This window comes from Acromyrmex echinatior, chromosome 4 (assembly GCF_024713525.1).
Source record: "Acromyrmex echinatior isolate Ae372 chromosome 4, ASM2471352v2, whole genome shotgun sequence".
NCBI lineage: Eukaryota > Metazoa > Arthropoda > Insecta > Hymenoptera > Formicidae > Acromyrmex > Acromyrmex echinatior.
The window spans coordinates 14,164,319-14,182,857 of NC_141855.1; the positions used below are offsets into that span (position 1 = coordinate 14,164,319).

The 18,539-nt window shown below is 31.0% G+C and overlaps 4 protein-coding genes and 1 long non-coding RNA gene across 33 annotated transcripts in view; 1 reads left to right on the top strand and 4 right to left on the bottom strand.

The window, feature by feature from the left end:
- The window catches only part of LOC147909995 (uncharacterized), a 200,825-nt gene extending 194,339 nt beyond the window's left edge, over positions 1 to 6,486 (top strand). For 20 of the 23 annotated variants that reach the window (XR_015544933.1, XR_015544934.1, XR_015544931.1 and 17 more), the window contains 2 exons: positions 6,078 to 6,193; positions 6,395 to 6,486. This is a non-coding gene — a long non-coding RNA (uncharacterized LOC147909995). Of the gene's footprint in view, positions 1 to 5,393; positions 5,547 to 6,077; positions 6,194 to 6,394 lie in introns of those variants that run through there. The other 3 variants (XR_015544904.1, XR_015544907.1, XR_015544912.1) reach the window with 2 other exon arrangements.
- Positions 155 to 3,715, bottom strand: LOC105148403 (odorant receptor 82a-like). Its single transcript, XM_011060109.2, has 5 exons — positions 2,480 to 3,715; positions 1,194 to 1,293; positions 965 to 1,075; positions 539 to 694; positions 155 to 299 (listed from the first exon to the last, which is right to left on the bottom strand). The coding sequence occupies exons 1-5, from the start codon at positions 3,265 to 3,267 to the stop codon at positions 246 to 248; spliced, it is 1,209 nt and encodes a 402-aa protein (XP_011058411.1). The 5' UTR covers positions 3,268 to 3,715; the 3' UTR covers positions 155 to 245.
- Positions 4,059 to 7,467, bottom strand: LOC105148402 (odorant receptor 82a-like). Of its 2 annotated transcripts, none has more exons than XM_087405695.1 (5): positions 6,381 to 7,467; positions 6,083 to 6,182; positions 5,151 to 5,273; positions 4,211 to 4,366; positions 4,059 to 4,145 (listed from the first exon to the last, which is right to left on the bottom strand). In XM_087405695.1, the coding sequence occupies exons 1-5, from the start codon at positions 7,166 to 7,168 to the stop codon at positions 4,089 to 4,091; spliced, it is 1,224 nt and encodes a 407-aa protein (XP_087261821.1). In that variant the 5' UTR covers positions 7,169 to 7,467; the 3' UTR covers positions 4,059 to 4,088. The 2 variants fall into 2 exon arrangements, with proteins under 2 accessions (XP_087261821.1, XP_011058410.2); XM_011060108.2 differs by having other exon boundaries at positions 5,160 to 5,273; positions 6,381 to 7,457.
- A 161-nt stretch (positions 7,468 to 7,628) lies between these two features.
- On the bottom strand, positions 7,629 to 12,913 carry LOC105148370 (odorant receptor 82a-like). Of its 4 annotated transcripts, none has more exons than XM_087405648.1 (5): positions 12,831 to 12,913; positions 11,910 to 12,758; positions 11,603 to 11,702; positions 10,683 to 10,796; positions 7,629 to 10,519 (listed from the first exon to the last, which is right to left on the bottom strand). In XM_087405648.1, the coding sequence occupies exons 2-5, from the start codon at positions 12,695 to 12,697 to the stop codon at positions 10,241 to 10,243; spliced, it is 1,281 nt and encodes a 426-aa protein (XP_087261774.1). In that variant the 5' UTR covers positions 12,698 to 12,758; positions 12,831 to 12,913; the 3' UTR covers positions 7,629 to 10,240. The 4 variants fall into 4 exon arrangements, with proteins under 4 accessions (XP_087261774.1, XP_011058378.1, XP_011058377.1 ...); XM_011060076.2 differs by having other exon boundaries at positions 11,910 to 12,100; positions 12,179 to 12,861; XM_011060075.2 differs by having other exon boundaries at positions 7,629 to 9,424; positions 10,364 to 10,519; positions 11,910 to 12,861.
- Positions 12,914 to 13,051: 138 nt separating this feature from the next.
- LOC105148368 (odorant receptor 82a-like) lies at positions 13,052 to 18,511 on the bottom strand. 3 transcript variants are annotated; one of them, XR_015544889.1, is made up of 6 exons: positions 16,246 to 18,511; positions 15,946 to 16,045; positions 14,871 to 14,981; positions 14,612 to 14,767; positions 13,202 to 13,955; positions 13,052 to 13,117 (listed from the first exon to the last, which is right to left on the bottom strand). XR_015544889.1 is itself a non-coding variant. In XM_087405687.1 (5 exons), the coding sequence occupies exons 1-5, from the start codon at positions 17,031 to 17,033 to the stop codon at positions 13,875 to 13,877; spliced, it is 1,236 nt and encodes a 411-aa protein (XP_087261813.1). In that variant the 5' UTR covers positions 17,034 to 18,511; the 3' UTR covers positions 13,052 to 13,874. The 3 variants fall into 3 exon arrangements, 2 of the variants coding, with proteins under 2 accessions (XP_087261813.1, XP_087261814.1); XM_087405687.1 differs by having other exon boundaries at positions 13,052 to 13,955; XM_087405688.1 differs by lacking the exons at positions 13,052 to 13,117; positions 13,202 to 13,955 and adding an exon at positions 14,391 to 14,543.
- Between the last annotated feature and the right edge of the window lie 28 nt (positions 18,512 to 18,539).

The window sequence follows — 18,539 nt, forward strand, 5'->3', positions numbered from 1 at the left end:
GTTTCGCAAAAGGTTGCATTTGAAGAGGAATATGAAAGTACTTTGTATGGCTATGCATACAAATTTTATAAGGTATTGAGTTTTTACTTCTTTAGTTTCAGGAGAATCATCAAGGATATACATTTTTTGCTTTTAAGAACCGTATCACAGAAAATCCTGTTATATCATAATTATTAGTTTATTTTACATTTCTATCTAGAAAATAATTTATGTGTGTGTCTTATAACTTGTTGTTTTTCTATGCTTTATACAGTCATTGTTCTCAAAAAATTTAAATATGCCATGGAAGTTTTTATTATCTGTAATAACAGGATTTCTCGTTTTTATTAATAATAAATGTACAATTGTTGATTAGATTGTTAATATTTGCTTTGGTACGGCATAAAACTAAACTTTTACGGTGTAAAACTAAATAGTCAAATCATTACATAGAATAATTATAACAATACATAACAAGAACAATGCATAACAAGAAAATAAATTATATTAAAATTTTATTTAACGCTATTAATAACTGTGCTATAATGTATGTACTTACATCACCAAATGTTGCTATGGATAACCGAAATATTTTTCCTGCCGTTATCTTAATGACATAACTCGATTGCATGAGTATCAAAGTGAGTTTAAGTGCTGTTTTGTGATGCAATTTATACCAATTGGTCATATATGTTATTTCCCCGATATTTTTGCACTAATAAATAAATAAATAAATAAAAGTATTTACAAATTTTGAAGTGCCTAAACATCTAACAATAATGAAAGAGATATTAAAGAATAATTTAGATATATATGAACATAATTATATTATTTTTTTCTTAAATATGATAATAAAATGTAAATAATCAAACATTCAATATTTTTCTAATTATATAATTAGACAACATTATATTATATTTTATATACAATCAAAATGAGAAGAGTTTCAAATGTCTAAAAAATCTTTTTGATTTTGAGATATTACCTGTTCTGTGAGAACTTCACCGATGTAACAAAATATAAATATATTAAATGTATATGATATATATACACTTATATATGAAATTATTTTTACTGCATCGAAATTAGCCCAGTTCTGCAAAATCAATTGACCGTTTTATTTACTGCAGAAAAATAAGATTAATCTGTTTTTGCAGCATTTCAATTACATCATTTGTAATATGGAAATGAAATTTTATTTGTTTGTAGCGTACCATAATAGAGTAATATCCAAGTAAACACATACTCAGCGTACATCCCATTAATTCTCCTAAACAAGCTTTATGCATAATATTCTCTATTTGTACAACAAAGCTGAAACATATTTATGTATTAGGGGGATCGGAAAATAATGTCGTCTTTTTAAAAATGCCTTTGGCACGATTTTGAAGTACACAATGAGCTGATAAACGAATATCGACATGCGACAAACGACATTACTTTCCGGTCCCCCTAATAGTTAAAATGTATTCAAATGTATTCAATAGGATATTTTCTTTCGTAAAATCCACTTTAAATCATGACTTGGACCTTTTCTTCAATTACATTGTTTATAACAAATTGTAATTTATTAATTTATAACAATTGAAAATTGTTTATAACAAATATTTTTTACAACTTTACATAAGTTTAAGTTACATAATTTTTTTTCTCAAATTTTGACTTTCAAAATGAAAAATGAATCGTTCAATTACTTTTAAAGTTAAAAAAAATACATTAATTTAAAGTACACTGGATTTGAAACTCTAGTTAAGAAAATTGCGGAGTAAATATTTTCGATTAAAGTTAACACTCAATGAAAAGAAACTTATAACACAAATTATAATTGATATTTAAGATCTAAATGAGCTAACAAAGAAACACAACTAAGTATACCCCTTCCGATTTTAAGTTTTGTTATCTTTATTGTTTATGTTAAAATATAAACAAAAATAAAAGATGCGAATTTTTAATAATTTCTTTTTGTACGTTGAAGGAATATAATTTTACTTTGAAAAAATTCGTTTTTTTTTTCTTTCTGAGTGAATATTAAACAGTTCAAAATATAAACAAATTTTAAATAAAAGTTGAATGATTTTAAGAGTACTTCATATTTTTAATAATCATTTTTTAATTTTTTTAATAAATAAAGTTTTTTAATAAATAAAGAATTTTTTATCATTATTATAAAGTACATCATTATTATAAAGTAGAAAATCTTATTTTTGTCTTAATATTTTAACATAACCGAAACTTATTAAAACCGGAAGACGACACTTAGTTTACGGAGAGAATTTTTTGTTACCCTAAAAATATGATAGTCGTGGGACAACATTATATTTCAAAAAATTTTATGTAAATCTATCTCATTCACTAATAAAATTACAATAAAGTATAAAATAAATTTTTACTGCATGGTGAAAATCTTTAAAATATTATATTGTACTACAACTGCCATATTTTTAAAGTAAATTTTAAGAGAAAATTCTTTCCGTGTTATGTTCCCTTTTAAACAAAATACCTGAGGACTCTCCAATGATGCTCCACAATAACAGCAAGTTTTTGTTCTGCTAAATGATATGTCTTCTCCTCAGCAAGTTCTTTTAGCCATATATGCAATACGTTCAGTTGACCGCAGGCGTGCATCGCGAAAACAGCGGCAAGACTGCATATAGCTATTGTAGAGGAGCTCACTATAAGTGTCGACAACAATTGCGCACTCAGTAGGATCTCGTTCGTAGGGCTGAATCTCACGTCAATGATTTTGCTGTACGGTGGACATGTCATCGGATACATCTTAAAGGTTTCATTACCGATAATAACGGTCGTAGTTTTCACTGCTTTGACCGCGGCGAAAAAGATCGCACTACTGTGCATAAATATTGCGCAAAATTTGGCTATGAAACGGCCAATTTTGGCATATCGCAACATAATTTCGCGGTCGTTCATTTTCCGAACGAGTTTCCAATCCGTCTCCATATGCAGCATGCATTGTTGAATATTTTTATTATGCGTAAGTAATTGCCAGTAATTTATAGATCCCATGATTCTGTGCATCAACGGAACGATAGCATTTATTCTAATATCAAATTTTTCTTTTTCAAAGCATATGTATAATGTACATGGTATCATAATGATTGCCACCACGATTGAAAAAATGAAGATTTGCATTGACAGCACAATTTGTTTTATTTTGCTCGCGCTTCTTTGCGGCCAAGCACCGAGCGATATAAGAAACCATCGATTAAATTGTATACTGTAGTCATAGAAATTTCCGAAATTTATTAGGATGCGTTTCAGATCGCTCATGATCGTTTCACAAAAGTGACCTATGTATTACTGCAATAATTGTATAGAAACTGTATAGAACGTATAGAATGTATCTAGAGACATATCCGAAAATACGCTTGCGCCAACGTTTAAGAAAGTTCGTGCTGTAAAACACGTAGCGTTGAGAAGAGCGCACGCGTGTCCAATCGATAATCTTTCCTCACACGAAGTGTATTTGTCAGTTTGACAGAAGACTGTGTTCTGTGAGGAATATGAAGATACTTTTCCGAAAGTGACAACGAATTTTTTATTTTTCATCATCTTGTATCGTTTGGAATTTACTAGGTAAAGCAATTAAAACATATATTAACACTTCCAAAAAATTTTAGGCATGCTCAATATAAATGAATGAAAGGCATTTAAAGTGGAAACTCTCACATACGTATATTGTAATACATAATAGGAAAACATTAAGGATGTATCAGAGGGGTATATATAGGCATATTTATGATCCAGTTTATAAATCGCTGTTTTATATTACTTTCAAACGTAATATATAGAAAAACCTGTCATTCTTTCCATAATTTTTTTCATTTTGTCAAAAAATTTATGTAATCCTTTATTCTATTTCATTTTCCTTTATTTTGCGATTAAAAATAAAAATTACTACTTAAAGAAATATCAATTTTTCAATAATAATTTTTACATCTTGTTTTTAGGATTTGAAAGTGATATAGATAATAGATATCTTGTATTTTATTAGTAATACATATAATTATTCAAACATAATATGAAATTATAGTAGAAAATAACTAAAAAATTTGCTAACATTTTGTACAAAATGGTATAAATCTCATTGTCTAAGAACCTGTCATGGTTCGAAGCATGTTTGGATATATCATGGAGGTCCTCATTACCTAAAACATTTTGGAAATGTATTTGGCTGCAAAAACATAATACACTTACATTAACGTGCACTCACATCACCAAAAGTTGCGATAGAAAGATGAAATAGTTTCCCTGCAGTTAATTTTATTACATTACTCGATCGGGAGATAATTAAGACCAGACTTCGAGCCGTTTTATGTGGCAAACAATACCAATTAGTCATGTAAGCTATTTCTCCTACTTGTTTACACTATTAAATTATTTTATAATGTGAAAAAGTTGAAGTGATAATATATTTTGCACTTTTTTATTCATAAAACTCGGAAAATATATATATATATATACAATATGTTATATGTATGTACAGGATGAATAAAAAGTCCCGAATCGGTGAAATATCTCGAAAACTAAGCATTTCCGAAAGAAATATTTTCTATAAATGTATAGTTTTAAATGATCTATACACTGATCTTATCAGTTTGACCTTAGGTGGTGTCGCCAACGTTAGGTCAAAGTCACATTAATTTTTTTAAAAAGAACACCCTATTTTTATTCCAGAATTTAATAACCGATGTCGAGAGCTTCCCAAAACACTATAATAAAATTAGTTTGTATTGAGTGCTTTTCCAGTTACAAGGCTCGAAAGTTACAGTATCGCCGACATTAGCATTATGCGGACACCTTGCGTAATGTTAACGCAGGCGATACTATAACTTTCGAGCCTTATAAATCAAAAAGTACTTCATAAAAAATAACTTTATTGTAGTGTTTTGAAAAACTCTTGATGCCAGCTATTAGATTCTGTAATCAAAAATAAGGTGTGCAAAAGACATCGATGTGACCTTGACCTAACCTTGTCGACGTCAATGTCAGACTGACCAGATCAGTAAATAGATCACTTAAAATCCTATAATATTTCTTTCGGAAATGCTTAGTTTTCGAATATTGCATTGGTCCGAGACTTCTTACTCGCCCTATATATTTGTATATTATAAAATTTGTATATATCATAAAATATTTATTTCATAATTTACATTTTTTACCTGTTCTGTTACTGTTTCGCCAATATAACAGAATATAAAAATGTTGAAAGTCATGGATACATATATAATCATCATACAGGCTATTGTCATTTTTGTCTCTATAGTATTCCATCCCTGAAAGTTTATCATAATGTATTATGACAATTATGTGTTGCAATTTATATATATAATTATTATTAAAAGTATTATATGTTTCTTCTTAAAGTATTAAATATTTCTAAAAAATAATTTAAGAACGCAATGCCACAGTACATCCAGTACGACAGTAGACGAAGATCGTGGACCAAAATCTGACAGCGCATGCACAAAAAATCACCGTATGACAGCGTTATTTGTTGTCCATGTCAAGTCATAGCCACGGTCTGATTCACATTTACAATTACATTCGTGAGTATCATTTATTCTTGTTCAATATTTAATAAAAACAAGAATGAGATAATTCTAATACTGATGATAATAATCTCATCTTATAAAAATGACCAAGTCAAATTAATATATGATATTATCTTTCTAATTCTGTTCATGATTTCGTTTCAAGACTGAAAAATGTCGATTCGTAAAGAGAATTTATAGAATTGGATTTATATATAAATTCACATTGAAATATTTACGCATTAAAATTTGCTTTGACTGAAAACAGGATTTTCTCTTGATTAGACTTATTTTCATTAATCTAATCTCAAATTACAATTATTAATACTTACCTTCTGAAATTTAACGCTTCCTTATACCTTATACCAAAATATGACGGTAAGTCATGTGATTCTCAAATCATAACATCGTGTTTGCTGTCACTTGGTTGTATTGTGGCACTTTTATTTCTGCGGTAGTTATTTCTTGTATATGCGTTTTTATTTTGCAATTTATTTAAGTATGAAAAGTCATACATGTATCTTAATCACACATTTAATTTTTTAGCGTACCGTAATGATATAATATCCGAGCATGCATAAGTTAAACGTACATCCTAGCAATTCTACAAAACATATCTGATTTAAAAGTGCTTCCATTTGTGCCACGAAGCTGTAAGCAACGTAATTTACAATCATATTTTACATATATAAACTTTTTTTGGAACTAAATTATAATATATTAAGAGAAGAAAAAAGAGAATCAGATGAGACATAGCTTTGGATTGGCTCAAAGGCATCAAAATATAAAAGATTTTATTTTTTATATATCAAGCAGAAATATTAACTTTTAAATTTATATCGATATTACCTTAACACTCTCAGATGGTGCTCCACAATGATTGCCAATCGATGCTGTATCATATCCTGCTGCTTTCGATCGTCCAACTGGTCCAGCCATCTCATCAGTATATTTAACTGGCCACATGCGTGCATCGCAAACACCGCTGCGAGACTGCAGGCACCGGCGGTGACGGAATTGACGACGATGCTCGAGATGAGCTGCACGGTAAACGCAATTTCGCCCGCTGGGCTCTTCGTAATATCTATGAACTTGCTGTACGTGGGACACGGTAATACATGTATTGACACGCTCACGTTCCCAATATATACAAATGTAGGCATGATGCCCTGCATCACGCTATGCGAGAACACACCGCCATGCATGAAAATTGCGCACAATCCAGCGAAAAAACGGCCAAATTTGGCATATTTCAGCATCACTTGCCGGTCTTCTGTATCTGTTATCATCCGCCAATCAGTCCTCACGTGCTCCACGCAACGGTATATATCGCGGCTGCGAAACAGCAGTGAGAAGTAATTCATGCCGCCCATATTCCAGTGATTTAACGGACCAATAGCTTGTAATTTTTTATGCATATCGGTTTCTTCGAGCAGGATGTTCAAGATGCAAGGTACGACCGTGTAGGCTATCAATGAATAGCAGATGATTATCAGTACTATTGAAATCACCTTTTCTTTGACGGTCGTTGAGGCTGAACTTGGCCAAGCTCCCACTGATTTTAGGAACCAACGGTTCAACTGAATACTGTAATCACTCGCGTCCAAATGTGACATGACACGTTCATTGATTTTCATGATTACTCACAGAACGCGCGGATGTTACTGAATCGACTTAAACATGCGTGCAGTTCACAGAAAGCAGCGCCTGCGCCAGGGAGTAACTACAGTAATAGGTAATAGGATATTTGTGCGTCTCATTAGTCGATCAATACTCACGGAGTACGATGCGTGGTGTCTCGTAAACGAATTTGCTATAATATGTATTCGCAAAGACATAAATTTAATGTTTTTCAAATATGAAACTTTTATATACATATAATTCAGATAGATATGTAAACTTTATTATACAAATAGGTATGTATATAAACTTCATTATTGTGTTTTATCTTTCAGGAATATTAACCAAAAAAGAAATTACTTTCTTATAGAAAAATACATATAATCTCATGAAGACACTATTTTTATAATCTCATCTCTCTTTTATAATTTCATCTCTTTTCGTAAGAAATATTTATCTTTTTAATGTTAAGAATAATTTATTTTTTTTAAGTAAATATTTGCTATAAAATTTAATCTTAAATTTTAAAATTACATCACCAAAAGTTGTGATTGACAATTGCAATAATTTTCAATGATAATCTCTCGATAACGTAACTCTATCGCGCTATTATGAGAATGATACCCAGACAATTTTAATGCGTTCCAATTAGTCATATGTGACTTTTCGCCAACTTTTTTACACTAAAATTAATTAATGTAGGTATTCGTAAAATTTCTAAAATTTTTAAGCGGTTTTTATATTTTCAGAAATGAGAGGAAAAATTAAGAAACAATTCAAGTCACAAAACTCAAGTCATTAAACGATTTTTTAAACATAGAATATTTAAGGCCCGATTTTAGGCACCAACATTACTTTGATTTTAAGCGAGACTTGAAACTCTTTCTATATCTGTTTCTTTTGACTTTAAAACGAGACAGATAGAGTTTTAAGTCTCGTTTAAAGTCAAAGTAACCAGCCCTAAATTATTCTTAAGCATGAGCGTCAAATGGTCTGCGGCTCGGTGCGATTGACTCACTATCTGTAAAGATGGAATCACACGATATATACTCGAATTCATTTTTTGAATGATAATACGCATACAGTCATGCCTGCTTTGATGTATGCTAAAATTCGTTGATGTTTTAAGCGCTGCATGTTGCATATATTATATATGATTTTTATTTTTATTATGGATTACTTCATAGCTTATTTGCTTGCATCAATCAAAAGTAACAATTGCAAATTTCATAATTATTTGTCAAACGTCAGATTGTATACATCAAATCAAGAATAGCAGCATACATATTTACATTGCTTATATCATTTAAAAAATCGAGTATCGTATGATTCTATCTTAAATCTGGGTTTACACGTTTTTTCGCGTTTAAAGAGTCCATAATGGTGATTAAGAGACCTTTGATCACCAATTCGACAATTAAACTATAGGTCCCTCTCAGACTGAGGATTAAACATTAGGCTATCAATCTAATTAAAAGAAAATTCATTGTCACTAACATTTTATTAGAGGCCCTATATTCGCAGGAGTTAAGGAACTTACATACATTCTTAAGCATAATAATTCAGGTAACTTTAATTATTCTAAATTTTTTGAGGAATTACTTTCGTAAGAATCTCGACGTTGTAACAAAATATAAAAATATTGAGTCATACATACATATACGATATCATTCGTGCTGCATCAAAATCACACCATTCTGGAAAATCAGAAATTAATATTAACATTTTATAAATAAGAACGTTACAAAATGGTAATAACATACATTCGTATTTTTATAATAGATAAATATACAAGTAAACTATGTATGTTTCTATAGTCATAAGAATTATAGTAAATTTATATGAATATTTTTATAATTTTATATTTATTGTGACACAAACGATGACCATATTAAAGATCAAAACGTTCATTTTATCATTTCTTACACTGAATATCGATATATTTAACATCGAAAACAAGCTCTACTAAAATAGCCTTTATTTATTTATTATTTGAATTTATATCATTAGATCCTTATAGTTTGCTTCAATTTAATTCTTAATAATTTTTATTTATTTATATTATTTTCTCGGGATATAGAAATATACTATACATTCTAGGTGTCCTATATTTTATTAATAATTCATTCATTGTTATTTATACATAGTATATAAATTTATAGTGATAACTAGAAAATTTGCTAACGCTTTATACAAAATGGTGTAACTATTATTGTCTAAGAAGCTGTCATAGTCCGAAGCATGTTTAAGTATATCATGGAGGATCGTATCACCTAAAACATTTTGAACATATATTTGGCTGTAAAACATAATATACATAATGTAGGCGCCAACTACGGGGAGGGGAAGAAGGGGTGGGCAAACCACTTTTTGCTTCCCCAATAATTTTAAAGAGTGCAATGCCCCCTCAATAATTTATATGTTTTGGTTTTTTAACAAAAGGTTTTTTTTTAACAATTGTAATTAAAAATCAAATAATTTCTGTGATCAAGGATAAAATTGTGAGAAAGGCCTGGCTACATGACATACGCTATACATAACGTTGACGCGGCGAATTAAAAGTGACACTGGCATGTCTGCTGTCCTAGAGTGCCTTCCAACAAGAGACGATATAATGACATGGTGTGACACAGTTTATTACATCATTATATTCTTGATCTTCGCCAATGTTAAACAAGGATGAGATGATTACTGTATTGTACTGAGTCTTGTTGAAGCGTGTAATTCCCATCAAGGTTCCTCGGATGTCATGTCATCCTTGTTTAACATTTATTAGACAGCAAGGATGACGTGATAACCGGGGAATATCCAGATGGGAATCCGAACATGCCACTGCAAGGAACCCTTAGTGTCCCTGCACATACACGTACCAGAGAGAAACCTGAGAAAGGACAAGCGGGTTCTTTTTCTGTAACTAACTACCTGCAAAATATCTTGTACATTCTCTGCAAAACATCTTGTAATCCTCTGAAGAAATGGATGTCAACTACAATATTATCCACTTTTTTGCAATACTCTTGATGGAAATCGCTGAAATTATTAAAATCTCCATTAATTTGATAAATTTTAGTTATTTCAGCGATTTATATCTACCAGTAGCAACGCAAAAATTTGAATATTGTTGTGTTTCTCTCCATTATTTCTCGGTGTCCCTCTAATATTTTTCGCAAGTCGGCGCCTAATAATATACATAATATACTTCGTGTACTTACATCACCAAAAGTTGCGATAGAAAGATGAACTAATTTTCCTGCAGTTAATTTGATTACACTACTTGATCGGGAGATAATTAAAATCAGACCTCGAGCCGTTTTATACGGCAAATGATACCAGTTAGTCATGTAAGCTATTTGTCCTACTTGTTTACACTATTAAATTATTCATTTTATATAATATTTTTTCCATAATATGGAAAAGTTGTGATAAATGCACATATTTAATACTTTTAATAAAACTTGGACAACACATATAACATATAAGAATATATATATTATACAATAAAATTTTTATTTCATAATTTGTATTTTTTACCTGTTCTGTTACCGTTTCGCCAATATAACAAAATATAAAAATGTTGAAAGTCATGGATATATATATAATCATCATACAAGCTATTGTCATTGCCGTCTCTACTGTGTTCCATCCCTGAAAGTGTATCATAATGTTTTATGATTTATGAAATTTATATATACAATTATTATTAAAAGTATTATTAAATGTTGAAAAATAATATTAAATATAACAAACTGTTGAAAAATAATATAAGGATGCAATGCCACAGTATATCCAGTAACGACAGTAGATAAAGATCATGGTTCAAAAATGGAGAACACATGCAGGAAAAATTACCGTCTGACGACATTACTTGCTGTTTACATCACAGCCACAGATTTACATTTACTCGTACCATTTACTCTTGTTTAATATTTAATGAACAACATGAATGTAATAATTCTAATACTAATAATCTTACCTTACAAGAACAATCAAGTCAATTCAATATATTACTTTCTAATTCTGTTCATGATTGCGATGCATGATTCTGTTCAAGACCGAAAAATGTCGGCTCGCAAAGAGAGTATGCAGAATGGACTTGTACATGAATTTTCACTGAAATATTTACGCGTTAAATTCGCTTCGACTGAAAATAGGATTTTCTTTTATTTGAATAGATTTATTTTCATCGGTCCAAACTCAAATTATAATTATTAACACTTATTTTCTGAAATTTAATGCTTCTTTACACCAAAGATATGACAGTTATGTTATTCTCAAATTACAACATCGTGCTTGCTGTCGCTTGGTTGTATTGTGGCAATTTTTTCTGTGGCTATTATATTGTGATAATTATTTATTGCATGTGCGTCTTTCATTTTGCAATTTATTTAAGTGTGAAAAGTTAATGTCGATATGTTTCAATTACACATTCACTTTTGTAATACTTTACGTACCGTAATGACATAATATCCAATCATACATAAGTTAAACGTACATCCTAGCAATTCTACAAAACATATCTGATTTAAAAGTGCTTCCATTTGTGTCACGAAGCTGTAAGCAACGTAAATTACAATCATATTTTACATATATAAATTTTTTTTGGAACTAAATTATAATATATTATTAAGAGAAGGAAAAAGAGAGTCAGATATGATAAAATTTTGGATTGGCTTAAAGATCAGAAATATTAAAATATAAAAGATTTTATTCTTTATACATCAAATAGAAATATCAACATTAAATTTATATCGGTATTACCTCAATACTCTCAGATGGTGCTCCACAATGATTGCCAATCGATGGTGTACCATATCTTGCTGCTTTCGATCGTCTAACTGGTCTAACCATCTCATCAGTACATTCAATTGGCCACACGCGTGCATCGCAAACACCGCTGCGAGACTGCAGGCGCCCGCCGTGACGGAATTGACAACGATGCTCGAAAGGAGCTGCACAGTTAATGCGATTTCGCCTGCCGGACTCTTTGTAATATCTACGAACTTGCTGTACGTGGGACATGGTAATACCTGCACTGACACGCTCACGTTTCCGATATATACAAATGTCGGCATCATTCCCCTCAGCACGCCGTGCGAGAACACACCGCTGTGCATGAAAATTGCGCACAATCCAGCAACAAAACGACCAAATTTAGCATATTTGAGCATCACTTGACGATCTCCTATCTCTGTCATCATCCGCCAATCGGTCCTCACGTGCTCCACGCAACGATGTATATCGCTTCTGCGAAATAGCAGTGAGAAATAATTCATGCCACCCATGCACCAATGACTTAATGGACCAACAGCTCTTAATTGTTTTTGCACATCGGTCTCTTCGAACAAGATGTTCAGAATACAAGGTATGATCGTGTAGGCTATCAACGAGTAGCAGATGATTATCAGTATTGTTGAAATCACCTTCTCTCTAACTGTTGTCGAGGCTGAACTTGGCCAAGCGCCCACTAGTTTTAGGAGCCAACGATTCAATTGAATACTGTAATCACTCGCGTCCCTTTGTGACATGACAGGGTCATTGACATTCATGATTGCTCATGGAACGCACGAATGCTACTGAAACGCACGTGCAATTGATAGAAAGTAGCGCCTGCGCCAGCGAGCAACCAGTAATAGTTAATAATAGGATATTTGTGCGTCTCGTCAGTCGATCGATACTCACGGAGTACGCTGCACGTGGTGTCTCATAAACGGTACCTCATAAAATATCTCATAAAATAAATTTGCTATAACATACATTCGCGACGCATAAATTTATTGCTTTTTAAATGTGAAACTTTTATATGTAATTCAAGTAGATTTGTAAACTTTATTAAACAAATAATATGTAAACTTCATTGTGTTTTGATCGTTATCTTTCGGGAATATTAAACAGAAGAAAAATTATTTTCTTTTAGAAAAATACCCGTGTAATTTAAGATGGCACTCTTTTTTATAACCTCATCTCTCCTGTAAGAAATATTTATTTTTTTAATATTAAAATTAAGAATAATTTTCTATTTATTATATAAATATGGTTTACGTTTTAATTACATCAGCTAAAATAGTGATTGACAATTGCAATAATCTCCACTATCTCCAGTGATATTCTCTCGATGATAGTATTCAATCGAGAATATTAGAATGATAGACTCAGAGCATTTTAATGTGATTCGTTCCAATTAGTTATATATCCCTTTTTGCCCACATTCTTACACAAATTAATTAATATGGATATTCATAAAATTTCTATGTAAGCATTTTTTATGTTTTCAAAAATATGAAAAGCAATTAAGGAACAATACACAAGTCAAAGTTCAAATCATTAAACGATTTTTTAAACATAAAATAATTAAATAGACTTATTGTTAAGCATGAGGTGTCGATTCGCGACCTGTAAATCCGGGTTCAACCACTTTCACCTGCATACACGATTTTTCGCATTTAAGGAGCCTAAAATGGCTCCACTTGGTGATTAAGAGACTTTTGATCATCAGCGCCATTTGAATCCAGCAGCAAACTGTAGATTTCCCCTCAAATTGGGGGGTTGAACATTAGACTAACAATCTAATTCTAAAAAAATTTCATTGTTATTGGAACTTCATTAGAAGTTCTATGCTCCATACAGAAGTAAATAAGGAACTTATGTACATTCTTAAGCATAATAATTTGAATATTTCTAAATAGTTATCATAAATTTCGAGGAATTATCTGTTACGTGAGAATTTCACCAATGATGATATTGAGCCATAGATATGTATACGACAATATACGATGTCATTCGTGCTCCATCAAAATCACTCCAATTCTGGAAAATCGTAATTAGTATCAACATTTTCTAAATAAGGGCATTACAAAGTGCTGATAATATATATTCATATTTTTAGCTCACCATAATAGATTAATGTGCAGGTAAACTATATATTTTTATTAAACTATATATATATTTTTATAGTCATAAGAATCATAGTAAATTTCTATGGATATTTTTATAATTTTATACTTATTGTGACACAGACGATGACTATATTAAAGATCAAAACGTTCGGTTTATCATTTCTTATTGAGTATCGATATATTTAGAAAAAAGCTCGACTAAAATAGCCTTCATTTATTTATTATTTGAATTTATTTCATTAGATCCTTCACAGTTTGCTTCAATTTAATTCTTAATAATTTTTATTTATTTATATTATTTTTTCAGGATATAGAAATATACTATATATTCTAGATGTTCTCTGTATTTTATTAATAATTTATTTAAATATAATATATAAAGTTATAGTGATAACTAGGAAATTTGCTAACGCTTTATACAAAATGGTGTAACTATTATTGTCTAAGAAGCTGTCATAGTCCTAAGCATGTTTAGATATATCATGGAGGTTCTCATCACCTAAAATATTTTGAACATATATTTGGCTGTAAAAAACATAATATATGTAACATACACTTGGTACTTACATCACTAAAAGTTGCAATAGAAAGATGAACTAGTTTTCCTGCAGTTAATTTGATCACACAACTCGATCGAGAGATAATTAAGATCAGACTTCGAGCCGTTTTATGTGGCAAACGATACCAATTCGTCATATAAACTGCCTCGCCTACTTGTTTACACTGTCAAATTATGTATTTTATAATATGAAAAATTGGCGTATTTTTTTTTAATTTATAAATCCTTGCGAATATTGCACTATACAATTCGTAACTTTTATTTTACCTGTTCCGTGACAATTTCGCCAATATAACAGAATATAAAAACATTGAAAGTCATGGATATGTAAATAATCATATAAGCTACTGACGTTGTTTTTTCTATTACATTCCATCCCTGAAAATTATTGAATAATATGTTAATAATTTATCTTATTATTATTGTTTAACATAATTAAATTTTATTGATACATTCAAATAATAATGTATATATAATATAACAATATAATGTACACATTACCAGTAATAATCGTGAGCCAATATCTGAGAGTATATGCATGAAAAATTGTACTAATAATATGGCGGCATAACTTTCTGATCAGGTCAAATTACGCGGTCAGATTCACGCTTACAATAGAGGCTATGTTCCAAAATTGACTGGCTGTACTGAATATCTATAGTGCAGATGTAAACTGTCGCATTTTCAGTATCGGCAATAAATTTGGAACACAGCCAGAAATGGTTCAAAAGATTGAACTGTTGAGGAGCGGATTCATGAGCGCTCACAGCTATTGGATGATCTAGAAGAATACATCAATAGCAACGAATGCTTACGGATCCGCTCCGCAACAGTTTAATCAGCTGAACACAATTAATGATTCTTATTTTCTTTATTATATTCAATAAATATTAAAGTGAAATTACAAATAAACTTATTACGAACTAAATCATTTATTTTACTTTTAGTATGTATTAGGTGTAGTAAAAAGAAATCCATTATTTTTCTAATAGATTACTAAAGCGATCTATTGGAAAAATAATGGATTTTTTTTTACTATACCTAATATTTAGTTTGAAAATATTAATAATTTATTTTTAGTATTTAATAGTTAACTTTTGAAATTTGACGCTTCTTGACACTGAGAATGTGACAGTAAGTCATGTGATTTGCAAATATTGGTGATTTGCAAATAAAAGTGTCGCGACACATACTCTCGCTATTGATTATATTATAATAATACTTCCTCTGCGATTAATTATTTCTTGCATATGCGACTTTCATATTGTAATTTAAAAAGTGAAACATCACACAATGCGATATTTCTTAATTACATATTCACCTTTTTAATTTTTTAGCGTACCGTAATGACATAATATCCGAGCATACATAAGTTAAACGTACATCCTAGCACTTCTACAAAACATATCTGATTTAAAAGTGCTTCCATTTGTGCCACGAAGCTGTAAGTAACGTAAATTACAATCATATTTTACATATATAAACTTTTTTTGGAACTAAATTATAATATATTAAGAGAAGAAAAAAGAGAATCAGATGAGACACATAGCTTTTGATTGGCTCAAAGGCATCAAAATATAAAAGATTTTATTTTTTATACATCAAGCAGAAATATTAACTTTTGAATTTATATCGATATTACCTTAACACTCTCAGATGGTGCTCCACAATGATTGCCAATCGATGCTGTACCATATCCTGCTGCTTTCGATCGTCCAACTGGTCCAGCCATCTCATCAATATATTTAACTGGCCACACGCGTGCATCGCAAACACCGCTGCGAGACTGCAGGCACCGGCGGTGACGGAATTGACGACGATGCTCGAGATGAGCTGCACGGTAAACGCAATTTCGCCCCCTGGGCTCTTCGTAATATCTATGAACTTGCTGTACGTGGGACACGGTAATACATTTATTGACACACTCACATTCCCGATACATACAAATGTAGGCGTGATGCCCTGCATCACGCTATGCGAGAACACACCGCCATGCATGAAAATTGCGCACAATCCAGCGACAAAACGGCCAAATTTGGCATATTTCAGCATCACTTGCCGGTCTTCTGTATCTGTCATCATCCGCCAATCAGTCCTCACGTGCTCCACGCAACGGTATATATCGCGGCTGCGAAACAACAGTGAGAAGTAATTCATGCCGCCCATACTCCAGTGATTTAACGGACCAACAGCTTGTAACTTTTTATGCATATCGGTTTCTTCGAGCAGGATGTTCAAGATGCAAGGTATGACCGTGTAGCCTATCAATGAATAGCAGATGATTATCAGTACTATTGAAATCACCTTTTCTTTGATGGTCGTTGAGGCCGAACTTGGCCAAGCTCCCACTGGTTTTAGGAACCATCGGTTCAACTGAATACTGTAATCACTCGCGTCCAAATGTGACATGACACGTTCATTGATTTCCATGATTACTCACAGAACGCGCGGATGCTACTGAATCGACTTAAACATGCGTGCAGTTCACAGAAAGCAGCGCCTGCGCCAGGGAGTAACTACAGTAATAGGTAATAGGATATTTGTGCGTCTCGTCAGTCGATCGATACTCACGGAGTACTGCACGTGGTGTCTCATAAAATAAATGTGTTATAACATATATTCGCGACGCATAAATTTATTGCTTTTTAAATGTGAAACTTTTGTATGTAATTCAAGTAGATCTGTAAACTTTATTATATAAATAATATGTAAACTTCATTGTTATGTTTCGATCGTTATCTTTCGGGAATATTAAACAGGAAAGAAATTAGTTCCTTTTAGAAAAATACCCGTGTAATTTCAAGATGACACTCTTTTTTATAACCTCATCTCTCGTGTAAGAAATATTTATTTTTTTAATATTAAAATTAAGAATAATTTTCTATTTATTATATATATATATATACGTTTATATATTTACGTTTTAATTACATCAGCTAAAGTAGCGATTGACAATTGTAATAATCTCCACTATCTCCAGATATGATATTCTCTCAATAATGATATTCAATCGAGAATATTAGAATAATAGATCCAGAGCATTTTAATGTGATAATTCGTTCCAATTAGTCATATATGCCTTTTTACCAACATTTTTACACTAATAAATTAATTAATATAGATATTCGTAAAATTTCTATGTAAGCGTTTTTTATATTTTCAAAAATATGAAAAGCAATTAAGAAACAATACACAAATCAAAGTTCAAATCGTTAAACGATTTTTTAAACATAAAATAATTAAATAGTATTATTGTTAAGCATGAGGTGTCGACTCGCGACCTGTAAATCCGAGTTTAACCACTTTCACCTACATACACGATTTTTAGGAGCCTAAAATGGCTCCACTTGGTGATTAAGAGACTTTTGATCATCAGCGCCAATTTGAATCCAGCATCAAACTGTAGACTTTTCCTCAGATTGAGGGGGGGATTGAACATTAGACTAGCAATCTAATTCTGAAATAACTTCATTGTTATTGGAACTTCATTAGAAGTTCTATGCTCCACACAGAAGTTAAGTAAGGAACTTATGTACATTCTTAAGCATAATAATTTGGATGATTCTAAAAAGTTATCATAAACGTCGAGGAATTACCTGTTACGTGTAAATTTCGCCAATGATGATATTGAGCCATAGATATGTATACGATAATATACGATGTCATTCGCGTTCAAAATAACTCCAATTCTGGAAAATCGTAATTAATATTAACATTTTCTAAATAAAGACATTCCAAAGTGCTGATAATATATATTCATATTTTTAGCTTACCATAATAGATTAATGTGCAGGTAAACTATATATATTTTTACAGTCATAGTAAATTTCTATGGATATTTTTAGAATGTTATACTTATTGTGACACAGACGATGACTATATTAAAGATCAAAATGTTCGATTTATCATTTCTTACTAAATATCGATATTTATTGA

What these genes read in the sequence shown, in the direction of transcription:
- LOC105148403 (XM_011060109.2), bottom strand. Translation starts at nt 3,267, where the DNA reads ATGAGCGATCTGAAACGCATCCTAATAAATTTCGGAAATTTCTATGAC. An exon ending in CATCATTGGAGAGTCCTCAG is followed by an intron (nt 1,294 to 2,479) that starts GTATTTTGTTTA and finishes AATATGTTTCAG; the next exon opens with CTTTGTTGTACAAATAGAGA. An exon ending in CCATAGCAACATTTGGTGAT is followed by an intron (nt 300 to 538) that starts GTAAGTACATAC and finishes CTGTTATTACAG; the next exon opens with ATAATAAAAACTTCCATGGC.
- LOC105148402 (XM_087405695.1), bottom strand. Translation starts at nt 7,168, where the DNA reads ATGAAAATCAATGAACGTGTCATGTCACATTTGGACGCGAGTGATTAC. An exon ending in TAACAGAACAGGTAAAAAAT is followed by an intron (nt 4,367 to 5,150) that starts GTAAATTATGAA and finishes ATAATTTAATAG; the next exon opens with TGTAAACAAGTAGGAGAAAT. An exon ending in CTATCGCAACTTTTGGTGAT is followed by an intron (nt 4,146 to 4,210) that starts GTGAGTGCACGT and finishes AAAATGTTTTAG; the next exon opens with GTAATGAGGACCTCCATGAT.
- LOC105148368 (XM_087405687.1), bottom strand. Translation starts at nt 17,033, where the DNA reads ATGGAAATCAATGAACGTGTCATGTCACATTTGGACGCGAGTGATTAC. An exon ending in GCGAAATTGTCACGGAACAG is followed by an intron (nt 14,768 to 14,870) that starts GTAAAATAAAAG and finishes ATAATTTGACAG; the next exon opens with TGTAAACAAGTAGGCGAGGC. An exon ending in CTATTGCAACTTTTAGTGAT is followed by an intron (nt 13,956 to 14,611) that starts GTAAGTACCAAG and finishes ACGATTTTCCAG; the next exon opens with AATTGGAGTGATTTTGATGG.
- LOC105148370 (XM_087405648.1), bottom strand. Translation starts at nt 12,697, where the DNA reads ATGAATGTCAATGACCCTGTCATGTCACAAAGGGACGCGAGTGATTAC. An exon ending in TTGGATATTATGTCATTACG is followed by an intron (nt 10,797 to 11,602) that starts GTACGTAAAGTA and finishes ATACACTTTCAG; the next exon opens with GGATGGAACACAGTAGAGAC. An exon ending in GCGAAACGGTAACAGAACAG is followed by an intron (nt 10,520 to 10,682) that starts GTAAAAAATACA and finishes ATAATTTAATAG; the next exon opens with TGTAAACAAGTAGGACAAAT.